Source organism: Rhineura floridana, chromosome 11 (assembly GCF_030035675.1).
Source record: "Rhineura floridana isolate rRhiFlo1 chromosome 11, rRhiFlo1.hap2, whole genome shotgun sequence".
In the NCBI taxonomy this organism is placed as follows: domain Eukaryota; kingdom Metazoa; phylum Chordata; class Lepidosauria; order Squamata; family Rhineuridae; genus Rhineura; species Rhineura floridana.
In genome coordinates this window covers 60,424,119-60,442,368 of record NC_084490.1, presented here as the reverse complement: position 1 = coordinate 60,442,368, position 18,250 = coordinate 60,424,119, and the positions used below count along the sequence as shown (strand labels likewise).

The 18,250-nt window shown below is 40.6% G+C and overlaps 1 protein-coding gene across 1 annotated transcript; it reads left to right on the top strand.

Annotated features, from left to right (window-relative positions):
* The first annotated feature begins 1,218 nt into the window (after positions 1 to 1,218).
* On the top strand, positions 1,219 to 17,564 carry LOC133367135 (uncharacterized). The gene is made up of 8 exons (XM_061590948.1): positions 1,219 to 1,255; positions 2,906 to 2,955; positions 5,238 to 5,336; positions 10,100 to 10,373; positions 13,219 to 13,365; positions 13,553 to 13,682; positions 15,564 to 15,754; positions 17,483 to 17,564. The coding sequence occupies exons 1-7, from the start codon at positions 1,219 to 1,221 to the stop codon at positions 15,730 to 15,732; spliced, it is 906 nt and encodes a 301-aa protein (XP_061446932.1). The 3' UTR covers positions 15,733 to 15,754; positions 17,483 to 17,564.
* The last annotated feature ends 686 nt before the right edge of the window (positions 17,565 to 18,250 follow it).

The following is an 18,250-nucleotide window of genomic DNA, read 5'->3' as shown; positions in this document are numbered from 1 at the left end:
TGTCCTGTACAAGTACCTTGCCCTCATGTTGCGGGATTGTCTTTGATCACTTTGACACTGTGATGCAAACAAAAGGAAATATAAAGCCCAATCTCAAGAGGTAGACTAAGGCACAAAATTGGGTATGAGTAAAATATATATGTGAATTGCTACTAAATATGTGTATAAAAATATAATTCAGCTGTAAAGTTTCTAAAATGTAATCATTATGAACAGTTGCATGGCTCACATTTAGTAACTAAAAACCTGGGGAAAGCCCTAAAATATATGTGATTGGGCATTAGAAAAATACCACCTTGTTTATTTCTCAAGACTTATGTTCGTAAAAGTACAGTCCCCAGAGTGATTTAACAATAAATCCCTCTTCCCATGCAACTCTGAGAACTGTAGCTCTGTGAGGAGAATAGGGGTCTCCTAACAACTCTCGGCACCCTTATCAAACTGCACTTCCCAGGATTCCTTGGAGGGAAGCCATACTTTAACAGTCATACTTTATTACATATTACTTTAATATAATAGTGCTTTAAGTGTATGGTGTGGATGTGGCAGTATAAAAATGTTATAAATAAATAAAATAATTACAGTGGGGGAGGGGGGAGGGTTCTATTTCTGATGCAAGCCAGCAGTGAGCTTTCAGCAAAATGGTGATGGAGCAGGCATGGAGCTCAGAATATGGGCATAACCTAGACAAGTGGTCAGTTCAACGTGCCCAAGGGAGCATTAGACGAACGTTTCTGGAACCACTCTGTTCCATGACAAATATCATTTGAAATAAGAATATTTTGTACCAGTGCATGAGAGTTTAACACTTAAAAAGATCTCCAAGGGAAAAAGCCAAAAATCTCAATGAGCATAGCAAGCCCTCAGCCCTACCTAAAGAAGGCATTTTGGGTCTCAGGCCCAGTTACCTATAACATACCAAACACCTCCTTAAATCCAACTCTCTCAAAATTAAACCTCACCTATTCTTTCAAATACTAACAGGAAGAGAACTTTTGCCTTTGACACTGGATGTGGCCCATATCTGTTCTGGCCAGATGCGAAGGAAACATTGAGAGGGAACAATGCAGGATTGCTTTGTTTCCCGGACATCAGGTTCTTTCGGAATTTCTAAAGTTCCAATACCTCATAAAGGGTGGAACACTCCTATGCTTCCCTGGAAACAGTCTAGCCTTGTACTCTCGGCCTAGCAAAGCCCAGTCAAGTAATACCACCACAATGCCAGAACAGCAACAGCCGAGACCCCAGCTCAGAGGTAACAGTCCCCCACCTTCCGTAGGATGGAATGGCTGGATAAAAACCTGATGCTGAAGCACACCCCAAGTGCTCTTGCTTCAGTTCCATATGATATGAGGTCACTGGTATTTACACTCTGCCATGATAACTTCTCATGTTGTTTTCTACGGAAAGCATACACACTACTTTAGTCAACTTCTTTGAGGTCCCAAAGCTCATCTTGTCACAGAGGCGTGCAGACGTTTGTCCCATTAGGACTCGCACATGGATTTTTGAGAGGGCTATTCAGGTAGTAAATGCCAGTCTTACTACCAACAGCCAAGACATTAGTTTGGTGAAAGAACAGTGGTAATCTGAAAATGGTGGGAGAATATCTACTTTGTTACTATTGTAGTTAGAGGACATTGAAGTTCAAGTAGCGGCAGTTCAGACACAATGCAGAATGTATAGGCAATCTAGGTTCAGATCCTCAGTCAGTAATGAAGTGGGCAGGGCAGCCTTGGACAAAACCATCTCAGCCTAAAACAGGGGTGTCTAATTTGCATCAGCTCCAGCCAACAGTGCCAATGGTCAAAGATGGGCAGAGCTGTGGTTCAAAAAATCTGGCACTAGATTGAGGAAGGCTGAGGAGGACTATATGGTACATGTGACTCTAATGCTTGAATGCAGAGTTGTTTTGCTCGTTTGGCCAAATGCAGGGACCCGGTTTAATATTTTGGCCCTCACTGTGGTCCCTTTTCAGATTGGGCAGCCTGTGCATTGCAAAAAAGGGGTCCAATTGAAACAAATGTGCCTTTCTTTTCTTTTTTTTGCAATGCAAATTGCATGTGCAGGAAATAGGGCGATCCACATTGGAACGCAGGGGTGGAAGGATTGCCCACCCTTACATTAGGGTCGTGATTTGGATTCAGGTTCTGCACTGACAGTTTGTTAAAACAACAACAACACCTGCACTCAGTGGCAGACTATGCAGTTAAGGTCACATGTAGTTTAGCTCTTATTTGGAACCAATGCCTTAGCTGAAAACTGCAGTCACCATGGTTTTCATGTTACAAATTAGAATGTTGCATATGAGTTCACAGAAAAGCTTTGGTCAACCAGTAATCACAGTAGTCAGAAACTCACTATCAGTGTGTCATCCACAAAAGCAGCACATTAGCTTGGATTCTATGTTGCCCTTCCATTCATAGCAAAGAAAGGAAGGCAGTTTCTACCATTCCCTCTTCACCATATCTTTCAATATTCTCAAGGGTCTTCCATCCCCCAGGAACACATTTTTAAGGGGTGTACGGGGCTGTGGGAATGCTCCATTTGGAGAACATTAATTGTTCTATTTTTAAGTGGACTGTGTGTGTTTTTTTACTTGGAGCAAATTTTCCCTCTTTCATTGTTTCTGTATTAACCAAATTTCTGTCCCTTGATCAGAGGAAATATAGCAGTAGCAGCAGTAGCAGTAAGGGACAAGTCTCTCCTATCATTTGTAGAAATGAAAGTGTATGTTTGGCCAAGAGTTCTTGTCTAATTTCACTGTAGTTAAAGAAAGTGTATGTTCAGGTATTAACCCTGCAGAGTTCTGTAAACCATCAATGAGGTATGCTTGAACTGTGGTAAGTCATACAATAGAGAGACAATCCTTTAATGACTCAGCTGCCATCTTTCTTTGTGCCAGGGAACCAGTGCAACATGGCAGACATAATGCAGAGGATTTCCCTTTCAAAAGTAAGGCACGAATTTGTGTTTTTCCTTCACAAACCTCTTTTCCTTATATATGACCATTAAATTGTCTAGCAGTTTCCAAGAGATTAAAGGTAAAATGCTTTCTAGATGGATTTAAAAGAGGGATGCTACTCTCATGGACTGTATGATCACATTTCCCATGCAGCAGACGCCTTGGGGCTCACCAACTTTTTTTTATACACAAGAAATATGAGCTCCGGTAGATTTCACCACAGTCGCTGCTTTAATGGACTGTGTTGAATTCCACTCTCCTCTACCTCATCTCCCAGCTTTTGATCATGGTGGCGGGTGGGGTGGGATGGGGTGGGGGAATACAAGGATGTATCAAGGGAATAGGCTAATACTAAGGGAATCTGGTTACTAGCTGGAAAATGTCTCAATAACTTTGTGTGGAGTGTAGTTATGCCATTGGCCATATTAGGGATTCATGTTTGACATCCCTGATTTAAAATCTGACAAGATTGGCAGCTATTGTTTAAGTTCAGAGTAGATGGTAGAAAATAAAAAAAATGTAAATGCGTGTTTTTTTGGTTTTTTTTTTAAACATACTCATTTGTGTCAGGAATTTTTAGCATAAGCAATGATATGTTTACCTTGTCTTTCTCTTAAAATAACAGGAAAGTATGTTGTTCACAATGTTGATGTTTCCACTGACATGGCTGCTTCTGCCATTGACTCTGCCTCCATGGCTGCTTCCACACCAGTCTGGGCATGTGAAAAGGTTTCTACTGCCCAGGTGGTTTGTTGTCTTTGCATGTTTATATAACATGCAAATGGCACATCTTTCCTAAAGGGCTGGTTATTGCTTGCAAGTTATGTAAACACACAAGGAAGGGGGGAATGTAAGGGGAAGCCTTTACATGTACCTGCACCAGTGGAAGAGCAACAATGAAGGCAGCATCAGCCACGCTGGTAAAGGTATGTCTAAAGGATTGTTTTGAGTTTTACAGTTTCCCTTTCACCAAGTGGGAGAAAGTAATGCCTCTGATTTGGCTGCTGCTGGATGGCTGCCCGAAGGATATTGTGCTAAAGGAAGAATTTAAAGATGTGGGCTGAATTCTTTAATTTCCAGATTGCACTCTCACGGCCAAGTTATGTAAACCCTTTTACTAGTCCTTGCTCCATTTTACCTGTGGTATACTGCTGTGCTTGTTTTTATCTTGTTTTTAGGAATATGATTGTTGTATTTTTGTTGTTTTTATGTAAACCACTTAGATATTTTACAATATTTAGTGGTAGGAAAACGTTATAGATAAATATTGTGTAAAATGGGCATAATTGACAATCCTACCCACCTTAATCTTAAGGGGTTAAGATACTAAACAAATTATATTTCATTATCAATTAGAAGCGTGCACTTCGTCCAACACAAGTGGATTCAACAATTCAAACTTACAGAAAGGATCATGAAATTTATCAACTAAAAAAAACAATGAAATTTACATGATGGTTCACATAGCATCTATGTTAAAAATAAAAATGCAACTAATAGAAAGAAGCCTGTAATTCCTTTTAGAAAAAAAGAGAGAGGTTGGAACAAGAAAAATGTTACAAAATAACATATTGAAACATTGATTTAATTGTTTTGATTCTTTGTAATTTCCAGCTCTCTCTGTTTACATCCTGTTTCAGCCTCCATTGAACTGGGAATTAGGGGATTTAGGGCCAGCATCTCAGGGAAATCTATCCCCTTGAGTCAACTATAAGGCCCAGCCCTGGGCACCGGTTCCTTTTGAAGCACAAGGAGACTTCAGGGCTGTTGGACCAGGACTTCCCAGTACCCCCTGGTAGGCTGCTGCTGTGGCACAGAAGCCATTGCAAGAGGAAAGCCACATGACACTACAGTATTGAGACAATATTCTGACTCAAGAAGTGCTTTTGTAGTAAAAAAAAATCTATAACATGTGCAAAATAGATATTCCCAAATTGCAACTTCTAATTAGAGGGGTACATCTACAGATAGAACAGATTTGAATCAAATGCCTGAATGCCTTACCTACTGCATGTACATTGCGTTGCTTCTCAGAGAGCCGAAGGGCAAGAGCAGTCAGCAATGCACACATCTTTTCAGATTGACCCAGAAATGAATCATAGCTGATGGATATTATATTCTCTCTCTTTGCAAAGCATTTAAGGGGAAAGTGTGTGTGTGTCACTCTCAAGAACTTATAACATTTCTCAGTTCCGCTACTTTAGTGAGAAATCTGACAATGGAAATCTTAATAATTTGAATAGTATATTTTCCCCCTCCCCCCACTGTTCAGCCACCCGTGAACGAGGGGATGTACAGAACTTTGTATATGATGGATTACAAGCCATATGCCGACTATCACTACCAGCCGCCCACAATGGATGCCTCACAGGTATGCAACATTTTCTTTATTAGTTTTCATGTAAAGGTCTTTGGCTACAGCCCTTATTTTCTTATAGCGCAGAACATACAGTGGATTTGTAAGACCATTGCGCTGTATTTTCCTGCCCCTCCGACATCTCATAATGAGGGCAAGCCCAAATGCGCCATAAAAATAACCTTAATAAAAGCATCCACAAAGCAGCTGATCCATTTCAAGGTCGTACAGTTCTTTATCAGAACAGAAAAAATAACAGTTTGTACATAAGCGATGAGGAAGGCATCCAGTAAGTTGGGAGAGGAGAAGCAAGTATATCTGCCTATCATTGTTGCTTCCACATTAGCCCTTCTCTCTGGCACCATCCTTTCTTCACTCACTTTTTTCAGAGTATCCAGACTTCATTGTCATTCCAGTATTTTCTGTATGTCCACCTGTACGTGAGACCTTGAATTGGGGCAATTGTTTTAAACAGAGGTGGCTAATCTTCTCTGGCCCGAGGACTCTGTTCATCCTTGGCCAACTGTTCAGAAGCTACATGCCAGTGGTGTGTGTCGCCAACCTCAGTTTGCATTTAAAGGTGAACTTCTCTCGTTCCCACTTTCTGAAGCAATGCTTGAACAGAAACAGCCATCCTTTGAAGTTTGCACTTCTCTGAATTTTGTAGTGAACTTCTCCAGGCAAGTAATGTATGCAAAAATGCATATACTATATAAATATAAATGCATAATTTAATGCAAATATAAATGGATAGTAAAAATAATGTACAAAATGCATTATATTTGTGAAAATGCTTTGCAAAAATGTGTATATTTGGCAAAATTGCATAAAAATGTCTAGGAGGATAAATTTGCACTAAAAAGCTGGTGAATTTTCCCGAGGACTTAAAAAAACAAAAGAAATACTGATGTAGCAATGTGGAGAACTGAAGACTGGGAAAATGAGAAACCGAAATTGACACATTCACTCATCTCTACATAGCGTACACAGATAGGCAGACAACCCTCTCCTCAGCCAATCCCTACAGATCAGCAAAGGAGGGGAGGGTAATCTGCCTCCCTCAGCTCCTCAAATGAAGCATCTGATGACTGGGGAGAAGCTGCTTTGAATCCCCATCAGGGCTGTAGCCTCCACCCACCTCAGTATTGTGTCTAATTTTTTTCCGTTTTGCTGTTGCCAATATCACTGGGATGTTTTGGAGGAGGGGCAGATCAGGCCCCCAAAGGGGAGGTTAGCCAGACCTGGTTTATAACAGTAAAACACAGTTGCAGCACCAGACTATCTAGCATGGGCTGACAAAGTGCTGCTGAGGCATTTACAAGTTCTTTTTTGCAGGTTCAACCTGCTTTAGGGCTTCCTGGTGAAATTCAGGTGGGGGATTAGCATCCAAAAGCTGCTAATGGTTGCCTCTCTTAGTTGCCCCAATGTCAGATTCTTCTCTTCCAGTGTAGAGGCATGGATGACTGGTTTCTTCTAATTATTACTTATTTCATATTTTTTAATAGGGGAAACAGAAATGACACTGGGGCAATTAAGACATGCTGTTCAAAGGGCAAATAACAGGCTTTTCATCACTAATCCTCCACCAAGTTCATCAGGAAGCAATGAAGGGGGTGGAAACTACCAAGGAGGATGCTTTTTATGTGGCTGAGAATCTTCAATGAGTAGGACAAAGGAACATTATAGGAGGGTCTTTGTGATGGCATTTCTGGATAATATATCTCTGTATTAAGTGCTTATATGGAACCTTCATTTTCATTCCCCTTCCCAGCTCACTGTGAAAAAGCAATGCCTTGCTGGCACTAGAGGGCTCTAGTGTAGAAGCCACAAAGTTCATATATCTGGCATTTTGAATCCTTAGCAATAGAAGTAAAGAAACAAGATGTAGATGAAAAAAGCTCACAGCAGGATTCTTTATCATAATTTTTTAATGATATGTGATTTTAAAACAAGTATTTTAAGGCAATAGACATGTCACTATATATTGCATGTGCTGCTAAATCCTAGAAATAAATAGTATAGTATAGTAGGTTATCAAATATGAGAAATATCATTGTTTATTTAGTTTACAATTATGTCTTTTGGAATGAAGGAACCTAGGTTCCTAGGCATGTTTTAATAACATACTTTTGAGTTATGAGATATCTCTTTAAGATCAGAATCATAGACCTACAAATGCATTATAGAAATATAATAATGACATTAATGGTTGGATGTGTTTCAATTTTTTTAAATGCATTTTACAATATAACATACAGTTTCCTCAGAGTGAGCTGTACAGGCTTGAAATTCATTCAGTGACTTGCAGAGAAGGATGGGAAGATCTGTCACTTCTGGTTCTCTCAGTTTCCCATTTTTCAAGTCTGAAATTCACTTCTCCACATTTCTGCAGCAATCTGAAACTTTTTAAAAGAAATCCTAATGAAAACTTTCCAGCATTTTATGGTGAATTTATCCTAATTTGAGAGCCAGTGTGGTGTAGTGGTTAGAGTGTTGGACTACAACTTGGGAGACCAGGGTTTGAATCCCCACACAGCCATGAAGCTCACTGGGTGACCTTGGGCCAGTCACTGCCTCTCAGCCTCAGAGGAAGGCAATGGTAAACCACCTCTGAATACCGCTTACCATGAAAATCCTATTCATAGGGTCGCCATAAGTCGGGATTGACTTAAAGGCAGTCCATTTTCGTTTTCATTTTTATCCTAATTAAACATGCAATCTACACGTTTTTGCAAGCCATCTACCCTAATATAATGTGTTATTTTCACTCATATATTCATTTTTATGCACATTTTGCCCCAGTATATGCATTTTTGTAAACTTTGGTTGGTTGAAGAACTTCATTGCAACTAGGATAAGTGTGAATTTTGTAGGATGGCTGTGTTTCAATTCTCATATTGTTTCAGAAAGTATGCATTTGATAGATTCGGCTTTTAATGTGAACCATGTCATGAATCCCTGCCGTCAAGGCACAAGGACCATGCGTCAGACCCAATTCCCACCCTCAGGGTAATTGTTCTGGAACTGAAATACAAATTCACCTTTGCCAAGGCTGTGTATTCCAACACCAACCCTGCAAGGTAGAAGGTAGGCCGCCACCACTCCTTTACTGGTTCCACTCAGAGCTAGGGGATCTCTGAGCCCAGACAATAGGTAAACCAAGGTCCAAAAAGACAAGAGCCAAACTTATACTCCTTGTCAGGAAACCTCTGGTAAAACCCACAAAGTAGAATTAAGCTTTTAACTTCTTTTTCCCTCTTCGGTAGTTACGTGACTGAGATGGTCAAGGTGCTGAATTCAGAACCTCCCTTTCTCTCAATGAACACACCAGGTTAAATAGAAGTAGCTTTATTAAAATAGATAAGTGCACATCAAATATATAGCAGCAAGTAATCCTTTAAGACCATACACCCAAACAGGGGTTTAGGTACATACATGAGAGTTCAGATACACAACATGAAAATAACAACCTTTCTAACCTAATACTTACACATGAGGTAGATGGTTGAAGTGGCGTCTCTCCTAAGAGAGATTGGCATCAAACACAAAGCAATGGAACCCTGCATAGGTTACCTCCCATAGGCAACACTCTGAAGGAATTTATTATTACTGAATCAAATTTCTCCCCAACCTTATTTGTGGACAACTTCGGTAAAAACAATTTCATAGCATGTTGAATTAGTCCCTCTTGTTTTCTTCAGCTTGATAGTGAGGCTTCCTTTCTCTCTCTGTCTTTCTTTTCAATCCTAATGTTTTCAGTGTGTGGTAGCTGTAGCTTTTTAGTCAGGCTTAGAGATGTGGAAAAAATTGAAATGGATTGCCTTCAAGTCGATCCCGACTTATGGTGACCCTGTGAATAGGGTTTTCATGGTAAGCAGTATTCAGAGGGGGTTTACCATTGCCTTCCTCTGAGGCTGAGAGGCAGTGACTGGTCCAAGGTCACCCAGTGTGCTTCATGGCTGTGTGGGGTTTCGAACCTTGGTCTCCCAGGTCGTAGTCCAACACTCTAACCATTACACCACACTGGCTACTAGAGATGTGAAGGCCTGGGAAAAAAACCAGAAAAAAATGAAAAACAAACAAAGTCTGGTTCCCCCCACCCTCCTGAATCTTTCTTTTTTTCCCCCCCAGGCCTTCACATCTGACCCTCCGTGGCACAGAGTGGTAAGCAGCGGTAATGCAGCCGAAGCTCTGCTCACGGTCGGAGTTCGATTCCAACGGAAGGAGGAAGTCGAATCTCCGGTAAAAGGGGTCGAGGTCCACTCAGCCTTCCATCCATCTGTGGTTGGTAAAATGAGTACCGGCATATGCTGGGGGGTAAAGAAAGGCCGGGGACGGAACTGGCAAACCCACCCCATATATACGGTCTGCCTAGTAAACGTCGCAAGACGTCACCCTAAGAGTCGGAAACGACTCGCACTATAAGTGCGGGGACACCTTTACCTTTACTTTTCACATCTCTAGTCAAGCTCTACTGGATTTTAGAGATTCTGTGTCCCTAGCTGGATGGCTATGGCTATATAACAGGAAGTTGTAGTTGTTGGACTGCAACTCCCCTTATCCTTGAACATTAACCATGTTGGCTGGGGTCAATGGGATTTAGGGTCCACAAATATCTGATGGGCCACAGGTTCCCCACCCCTGCTCTAAAGCATTGCTAGGTACACAACACAACTGTCTTATAGACATTCACTGTTATCACTGGGCCTTGGGTTTGCAGCAAGATTCTCATAAATCTTCCCAGTCATATCTTTTATTTCTGTGAATTGTTTTGGCAGAAACTGAAACTGGAAGCCCAGCTGAAGGCCAAGGAGTTTGAAAGGCCTGTTGAGCATGAACCTGTGAAATATGTTGAAGGACCTGGCTGTCAAGAAGTCCAACCACCTTATCCTACAAGAATGGATGGGAGGTTGTCAAAAGGCCAGGAGGCTTCACCGTTCCTACCGTTCCAAGAAGATCAACGGAACTACTATCTTCCTCTAGAGCCAGTTGCAGTCCAGCAAATGGAAGGGGAGAAACTACCTCAGCAGACAGATTCATGTACTATGCCAGGTAAAGAGCCCTGTGATTCTTTGCCGCGTGGGTCTTAAGGACAAAAGAAGAGCCCTACTGGATCAAGCCAAAGGCTCATCTAATATAGCATTCTGTTCTCACCGTGGCCAACAAAATGCCTATGGACAGCCAGCAAATAGGACCTGAGCACCCAAGTTCTAGTATTATGAGAAAGGGAGAAAGCCTTCTCCCTATTCACTTTCTTCCTACCGTCTAATGAGCCTTGAAGGAAATGACAAGAAAGTGCCTTGTTTTAAATTTTATTATGGCATAAACTTTCATAGATCGGTGTCCACTTTACCAGCTCTCGTAATAAAATTTGTTGGTCTTTAAAGTGCCACAAGGCTCTTTGTTATTTTTGCTACAACAGACTAACATGGCCGTCATTCTGCAAGTTGCAAGTTCTCTTGAAAATTCACCAGCATTTTAGTGCAAATTTCTCCTAATATATAGATTTTTACAAAGCAATTTCCCCTAATATAATGCATTTTGTACATTGTTTTCACTAAGATATAAATTTATATGCACACTTTAAGCTAGTATAATGCATTTTTGTACACATTACTTGGCTGAAGAACTGCACTGCAAAATCTGGAGCAGTGTGAATTTTGAAGGATGGCTCTGTTTCAGTTCACATCTAGCTTCAGAAAGTGTGAATTAGGTAGATCTGCCTTTAAATGCAAGCTGATTCAAATTTCTCCCTCAACCCTAGTCCAAAGTGTTCTGGTTTATAGTAAAATTGAAGATCAGTATCAGAAATGGAAAATGGTCCTAGAGAATAGTCTGGAGGTGAATGATGCAGAAGTGAAGGTGAGAAGGTCTGATTCCATAAGCTACCTGGAATGGAGACTGTCTGGGAACTTAAGTCACTTTGAGTTCCTTGGAAGAAGAGAAGGGTGTAAGTGGGATATAGAAAAGAAGTTCTGGGGAGCTAATGTCTGCTAAAATCCTTGGCAGTTTTTCCTAGGAAGAGTACTGAACCAGGGAACTTTGCTTATTTTGAAAGGCTAGGTGTTCCTTCACACTTCCTGTGCATCTTTTCTTAGCAAATCTGTATAGAGGCCTTTGTGTTTCAAACACTTAGAAGCATCTACATTGGTACAATGCAGCACCGGCTCTTCCGGCTGCTTGCTAAAAGCAAGTTCCCACCAGCCTACACTGTCCCTTCCCAATGCATCTCAGGAGAAGATGATGCACTTCATCTTGCATCTCAGGTGGAGTTCCTGGGCAGAGCTTCACTTCCAGGACTGATTGTAAATGAAACAAGTTCCTTCTTAGTCAGGAATTCACTTCTCCAAGTTGTTCCATGTGACATCTGAAGAGATCTCACAAGGAACATTGGGGGCTGCTCAACATGTAAATTGGCACAGTGAAGTGCTGCTTCTTTATGAATGGATCTGTTGGGAGGGTTGCAGGGTGTCCTTTGAAATGGCAGGCTTCAGTTCTTCTTGGCTGCTAGTTCTCCACCAATGGAAGAGCTGCAACAACAGACTGTGCTTACAGACAGATTACTGTTCTTTAATACTATATTGTCATCAGAGAAGCAGAACATCGTATAGGCACGGCCCCAAAAACCCTAAGCAGCTAGGTTTTTCACCAGGGAAGAATTTACAGTTAGTAGTGAGCCTGTTGTGGAAATGCACTTCTATATTTTGGTGGAGTTTGAGGGAAATCTGCTCTTTTGGTGTAGCTGAAGGGCCACCTCCCATACATCTCAGTAAGGTTTTTCCAAAAGTAATTCTCACCCTCAATAAAAGCACACAGAAAATGTTTGAATGAAACACGAGGCAGTGCAAGGCACTTTTTGAAAAGTGTCTGTAGGTATATGTGTAAACAGCCTTAAACTCCAAACCATTTTTGTCTGCTGCCTAAACTCTGGTATCCAACACAGAAAAATAAATCTGCTGTTACCATTTGGGGAATCCTTACACAACTTGGCCTTAATTGGTCTTGGCTTAGTTCAGAACAAGGTGAATTCCATGCTGTGTGCTCACTACATATGTAGTGATATGATGCTGGCAGAGCTGAAAAAGTGCAAGAGAACTTTTACTCCAACCTGGGAGACCAGGGTTCGAATCCCCACCTAGCCATGAAGCTCACTGGGTGACCTTGGGCCAGTCACTGCCTCTCAGCTTCATGAAAACCCTATTCACAGGGTCGCCATAAGTCGGAATCGACTTGAAGGCAGTACATTAAGATAGGACCTCATAAGGTCTGTTGTATTGTTCTATGGTCCTATTCTTAATGTTTTAAATTGTCTTAGTATTTTAAGTGTATGTTTCATGGTTTTAATGTTACGAATAGTTTAATTCTATTTTAATTGTATATTTTTGTATGTTTTTTTACCTATGTGTAGTTTTTATTTGTAAGCCGCCCTGAGTTCCAGTTTTGGAAAAAGGGCGGGGTAAAAATAAAGAGTAACAATAAAATAATAATAATAACATTTACATTTACATTTATATCTTTATTGATAAATATCCATTGTTTAAACTGGCATGAAATAGTTTATTTTCTGTAAATTTGTTTATTCCTTTGTTTATTAAATTTATACATCACCCTTCGCCAAGAGACCCCAGGGTAGTTTTACAACATAGCACATACCAAACAATATATGTCAATAATATCTATACCATACAAAAATTAAAGCAATTATAATAATAAGAAATAAATAGGAGTAAATTTAACTGGGCTAGCAAACCTTTCATCTGAATATGACTGTGATTATTTGTTGACTAACACCCATGACTAACACCGTGTGAGAGTCTACATTTTTGGCATGAATGGAGAACAGCTAATTTTATAATACATATTGCCTGCCTTACAATGTGGACTTGCCCTTTTCTAGGTAATATAGAGACTCCCTGCATCATGCAAGAACTAGGCCAGAATTGGAACAACTATCAACAATTTCTCTTGGAAAAGCGGCGAGCTAATCAAATGCAACTTAAAGAAATTAAGAAAATGCACCTGGGATCTTCTGTGTTTTCACCAGGTCAGTTGAATTTAATCAAACCCACACAGCTGCCAAGAGCTTGAGGATATTTTGAACCCCTCCACAAACACAACCCCTTTTGGGTTCTGTATTTTATTCAGAAACATGTATAAAACTCATAAGGATAAAGAAGACATATAAGCTGTGCAAACTTCACTTAGTGATTTAATATTTGATCTTTTCATAGATTTCATCACCAGTACAAATGCAAGTACTTACCAAAGAGATTACAAATATTGGCCCAGAGTCCAGAGTGGATATTGTCGAGCAAACCGGAATTTCTCCAACCTTCACTTTGAAGATGGCTACTACATTGAGTAAGAGCTATTGCTTACAAATACTTTAATGGTGGGAAGGGCAAAGGAAGGGGGAGGCAAAGAAAGGGGCAAGAGGGAGGCGATAGGAGGGAGGAGAAGGGAGGGTGGGTTTGATAATTTGCATACTTTTTGAGTTCAATGGGATTTATTTCTGTGCTTTCATGTTTAGGATAGGTGAAACTAACCTGGGGAGGGGCAGGGTGGGGAGGAGGAGGGGGAGGGGTGGGGAGATTGGGTGGGTGAGCACTGAGAAGAGGGGAAGCCCCTTTCCTTTCCAAAAAGAAAACATTGTGAACAGTACCATTGCTTTTCAGCGTTTCCCCCATCTTTTTGATCTATAGCAGGTACATGTAGCTTCCCACCCAAATTTAAACCAAAGCTGTCCCTGGCCACATTCACACCAGACCTTTATTTCACATTAAATAGTCATGGCTTCTCCCAAAGAATCCTGGGAAGTGTAGTTAGTGAAGGGTGCTCAGAGTTGCTGGGAGAGGCCCTGTTCCCCTCACAGTGCTTCAATCAGAGCGGCTGACTGTTAAACCACTCTGGTCGGTTAAACCACTCTGGCCACTGGAACTCTTTCAGGGAAATAGGAGTCTCCTCTCAACACCTTTCACAAACCACACTTCCTAGGATTCTTTGGGGGAAGCCATGACTGTCAAAACTGAAATAAAGGTTTGGCATGGGTGTTGCCCCATGATTAGCCAAGCAGCTGTGAGTCTGGCTTTTAGAACACTGACAGCTGGTTCTTACTGACCATGCCTGACATTATCATTGAGTTCAATGTAAAATTTCTTAAATTAATTAAAAATCAGCCAGGCATTTTTTAAACTTTTAAACTGCAGAAGATGAAGGTCAGAGTATGGGGCAAGGTCAGTAATAGGATTATAGGTACTCAGTGAGCATGGCAGATTTTCATTAACTTCAACAAATTATGAGAACTCTGACAGAAAAAAGTCCAAAAGGGGTCAGTTTTTTTTCTTTCTCTTTTTACACTTTGACCTCTCGATTCTCTGCCAGTTTTGTGTATCACCATGAAAATTTAGGGGGGTTTTAAGCAAGCATTTCTGAGTTCAGGACTATAGGTTTTGTAAGGTTTTGTTTTGAAATGAGCTTATGGGAAGAATCAGAATGGCTTGTGGGGGGTATTTTCAATATATACACTGTCTCTATGTCCAAATAGATATCCAAATGAGATGGGCAATTATAAGATATAAATTAAAATATAGAACAGCAGTGAGATCTACAAACCATTGAGTAATTGGTGGTGGGTGTTATACTTCCAACCTTGAAGTATATTTCTTCTTGCAACTGTTAGGGATCCCAGGATCCATTTTTGTTTTTGATCTGTTAGTCTCCTCATTATAGAATATAATTTAAAAGTGCCTCAACCACTGTAAAAATCAAGGATTTTTCCAAAACAAAATTAATATAACCAACAATCTCTGCCTAAAGGAGAAAAAAAGACACCACTCAGAACACCCACATCTCAATGTCTCAAAGAGGCATTATCAGGATTACATCAGCAGTATCTATTTGATCTAGTCAATAATCAAACCAGTCTTAAAACTCCAGCCTCATAATCTCAGCCACCAAACAGATGCAGAAATTAAATAGATCACTTCCAGATGTTGCTTATACTGGGGCTTTGGCATCTCTTCATAGAAAGGGAATTCCACAAGCAAGGAGCACAACTGAAAACAAGGCTACAAAGTACGGCTGTACAGTTAAGACGGCACCCTCAGGATATATTTGTTTATCTATATGTTGCCTTCCCCCCCCCGAAATGTGAACTCAAAACTATTTACAAAAACATTAAAAATATTAACTTAATCTTATCCAATCATTATTTTCCCTCTCCCCCCCTTCCCCCCATCACAGGAACCCCTGGACGTCAGAATACATGGACAACTATAATATTTTCTTGAGGAAGCTGAACTGGAAGACTCGGAACCCAGTGTCATCTTTCTGTTCAGCAATAAAACCCATACCCCGCCTCTCTCATGGGATGTCCTCACAGACACCAATAGCAGTGAACACAGCACCTTGAAAATGTAGCCATAATGATTACGGTATGTTCTAAATTTGATCCCATGGCATCAGTGGCGCCAACAGGATTGGGGGGGGGGTCAGTACACTGTAAGTAGATTTGGTTCTCTGCTCCACCCACAAAAGAGGGCAGAAATGTGCATAATATCTGCACATATTTTGTGTCATATGCAAACTTGTACCCTCTTTTGTAGGGAGGGTGAAGGGCCCAAAAACAAATCAGGAGCCATACACAAATAATAAAATGTCTGACAGACAGAATGTCATTGGGTGAAGCTTTTTCTTTCACAACGATGTCAGGTGACTAGGTCTTTTGAAGTCCCAAACTCAAGACTTCAAAGCATTATGTGCAGCCCAATGATCAGGTGTGCAAGGAACTCTCTTGTGCTCCCCATTTAGCAGGTGCTGCTTCCGTAGAGCCAAAACCTGATTTTCCTTGCCAATGCACAATCAGGAGCACACTTCAAGGCTCCCAATTGTGTACTAGCAGCTGCGTCTCTACATGCCCTACACCTGACATCACAAATGATATTAGATGAGGGGCAGGTGGACTTGGTTTGAGGAAAACAGCCTTGTGAGCCAAGTCTGGCCCATGGGCCAGAGATCCCCAGCATAACTGTCATCAATTGATCTTAGGCTAGCAATAGTGCATTCAGTTCAAGGCCAGGTGTGGTAATTAGAAACAGCTGGTGGGAAGTGACTCAAAAGAGATTTTATGATTTATGGGAACCAAGATTCAGATATCCATGCATGGATTTTATTGGAAAGCTCGTATTGATGTAGATCACCACTTCTGTACTCATAGTCTACCAGGAATGTATTTTACACAAAGCTCATTGAAATTAACAGGAGTTAAGTTCTTGCGTGTCTTCCACTAAATTAAGTTGGGAGGGATGGAGGAGAAATTCTGTTCGGATGCATTTTAATGCGAGCCTGCCTAATTCATACTTCCTGACACAATACATGAACCAAAACGCAGCTAGCCTTTCCGAGATACACATATCCAAATTTTGCAATGCAGCTCCCAAACCAAATAATGTGTACAGAAATGTGAGAAGTGTGCATAAAAATGCATGTGTTGATGAACGTAACATACAAAACTGAACTTAAGATTGGAAAAATGAGAACCTGAAAGAACCAAAATTGACAAATTCATCCATATGTACATCTAAGTGAGGCTTGCATTGGAGAATTTCCCATTGGAATGTGTCCAGAAGGTATGGGCATTTCTTACCTGGGGATGATCCAGCTGTGCCAAGCTAAAATGTATTACTACGTCAAGAGAGGTCTCAGCAGTTACCAAGGAAAAGAAGGTCCCTAAGTAGTAGGGACTCCCAGCTGTGCTAAAGATTGGCACTTCAGTCTGTTGGATTTGTTTGTAAGTGGAGAGATACAGCAAGCAGATTATTTTATATTTAAGCATGTATGTTTTGCTTGTTCAAACAAATGCCCAAAGAAAGGTGACACAGGCCACATCCGCTCACTCATCCATCCCTAGTTCTGTTTGGCTAACATGGCCAATATCCTTCATGAATTTGTCTAAAGTCATTTTAAAGCTATCTACACTAGTGACATCACATGTTGTGGCAAACTGATTCCATGTTAATTATTCAATAGGTGAAGTTGAGCTTCCTTTCTTTCCTGTATAGAACTCAGCATTTATTCCCATTATCAAAGCTATTATAATAATTCAAAGTATTTGTTATGGAAATGCACCCTGCATATACCTATATTTTTCTTTCCGGTTATAGTTCTACAAGCAACATAGGAAACCAGCCTTGGACATTTTGGCATTGGACCTTGGAGACCTGAAGACCTTTTATATACCACAGGCAATTGTTTATATTTAGCTTATTTATATATTAGTATATGTGTGTGTGTGTGTGTCATAGCTAGATTATGATATACTTTTTTATAACAAAGTAAAGCCAGAGCCCTGGTTTGAACTGTACATTGATATGGACAGTGCTACTGTGCAGTACATATATCTTAGAATCAATAATCAATCAATAGAATTCTTCAAGTTCTTGTGCATTTGAAATAAACACTGGACAAGAAAACAAAGTAGGGCGTGTTGTTGCACTTATTTGTGTAAATCTGTGTCCACCACTAGAAGCTAAAATGATGAAACTGAGGTTATCATACTTTGGACACATAATGAGAAGACATGATTCATTAGAAAAGATAATAATGCTGGGAAAAACAGAAGGGAGTAGAAAAAGAGGAAGGCCAAACAAGAGATGGATTGATTCCCTAAAGGAAGCCACAGACCTGAACTTACAAGATCTGAACAGGGTGATTCACGACAGATGCTTTTGGAGGTCGCTGATTCATAGGGTCGCCATAAGTCGCAGTCGACTTGGAGGCACCTAACAACAACTTTTTTCTTTTCTTTTTTAAATTAAACTCTCCTATTGCTGTCCTCCTCTTCTCCATTCAGCATTGTCCCAAAAATTCTGTGTCTTGCATGTTGGTCTTTCCAAATCAAAATTAGAGATGGGTGACCCACCAGCATCCAA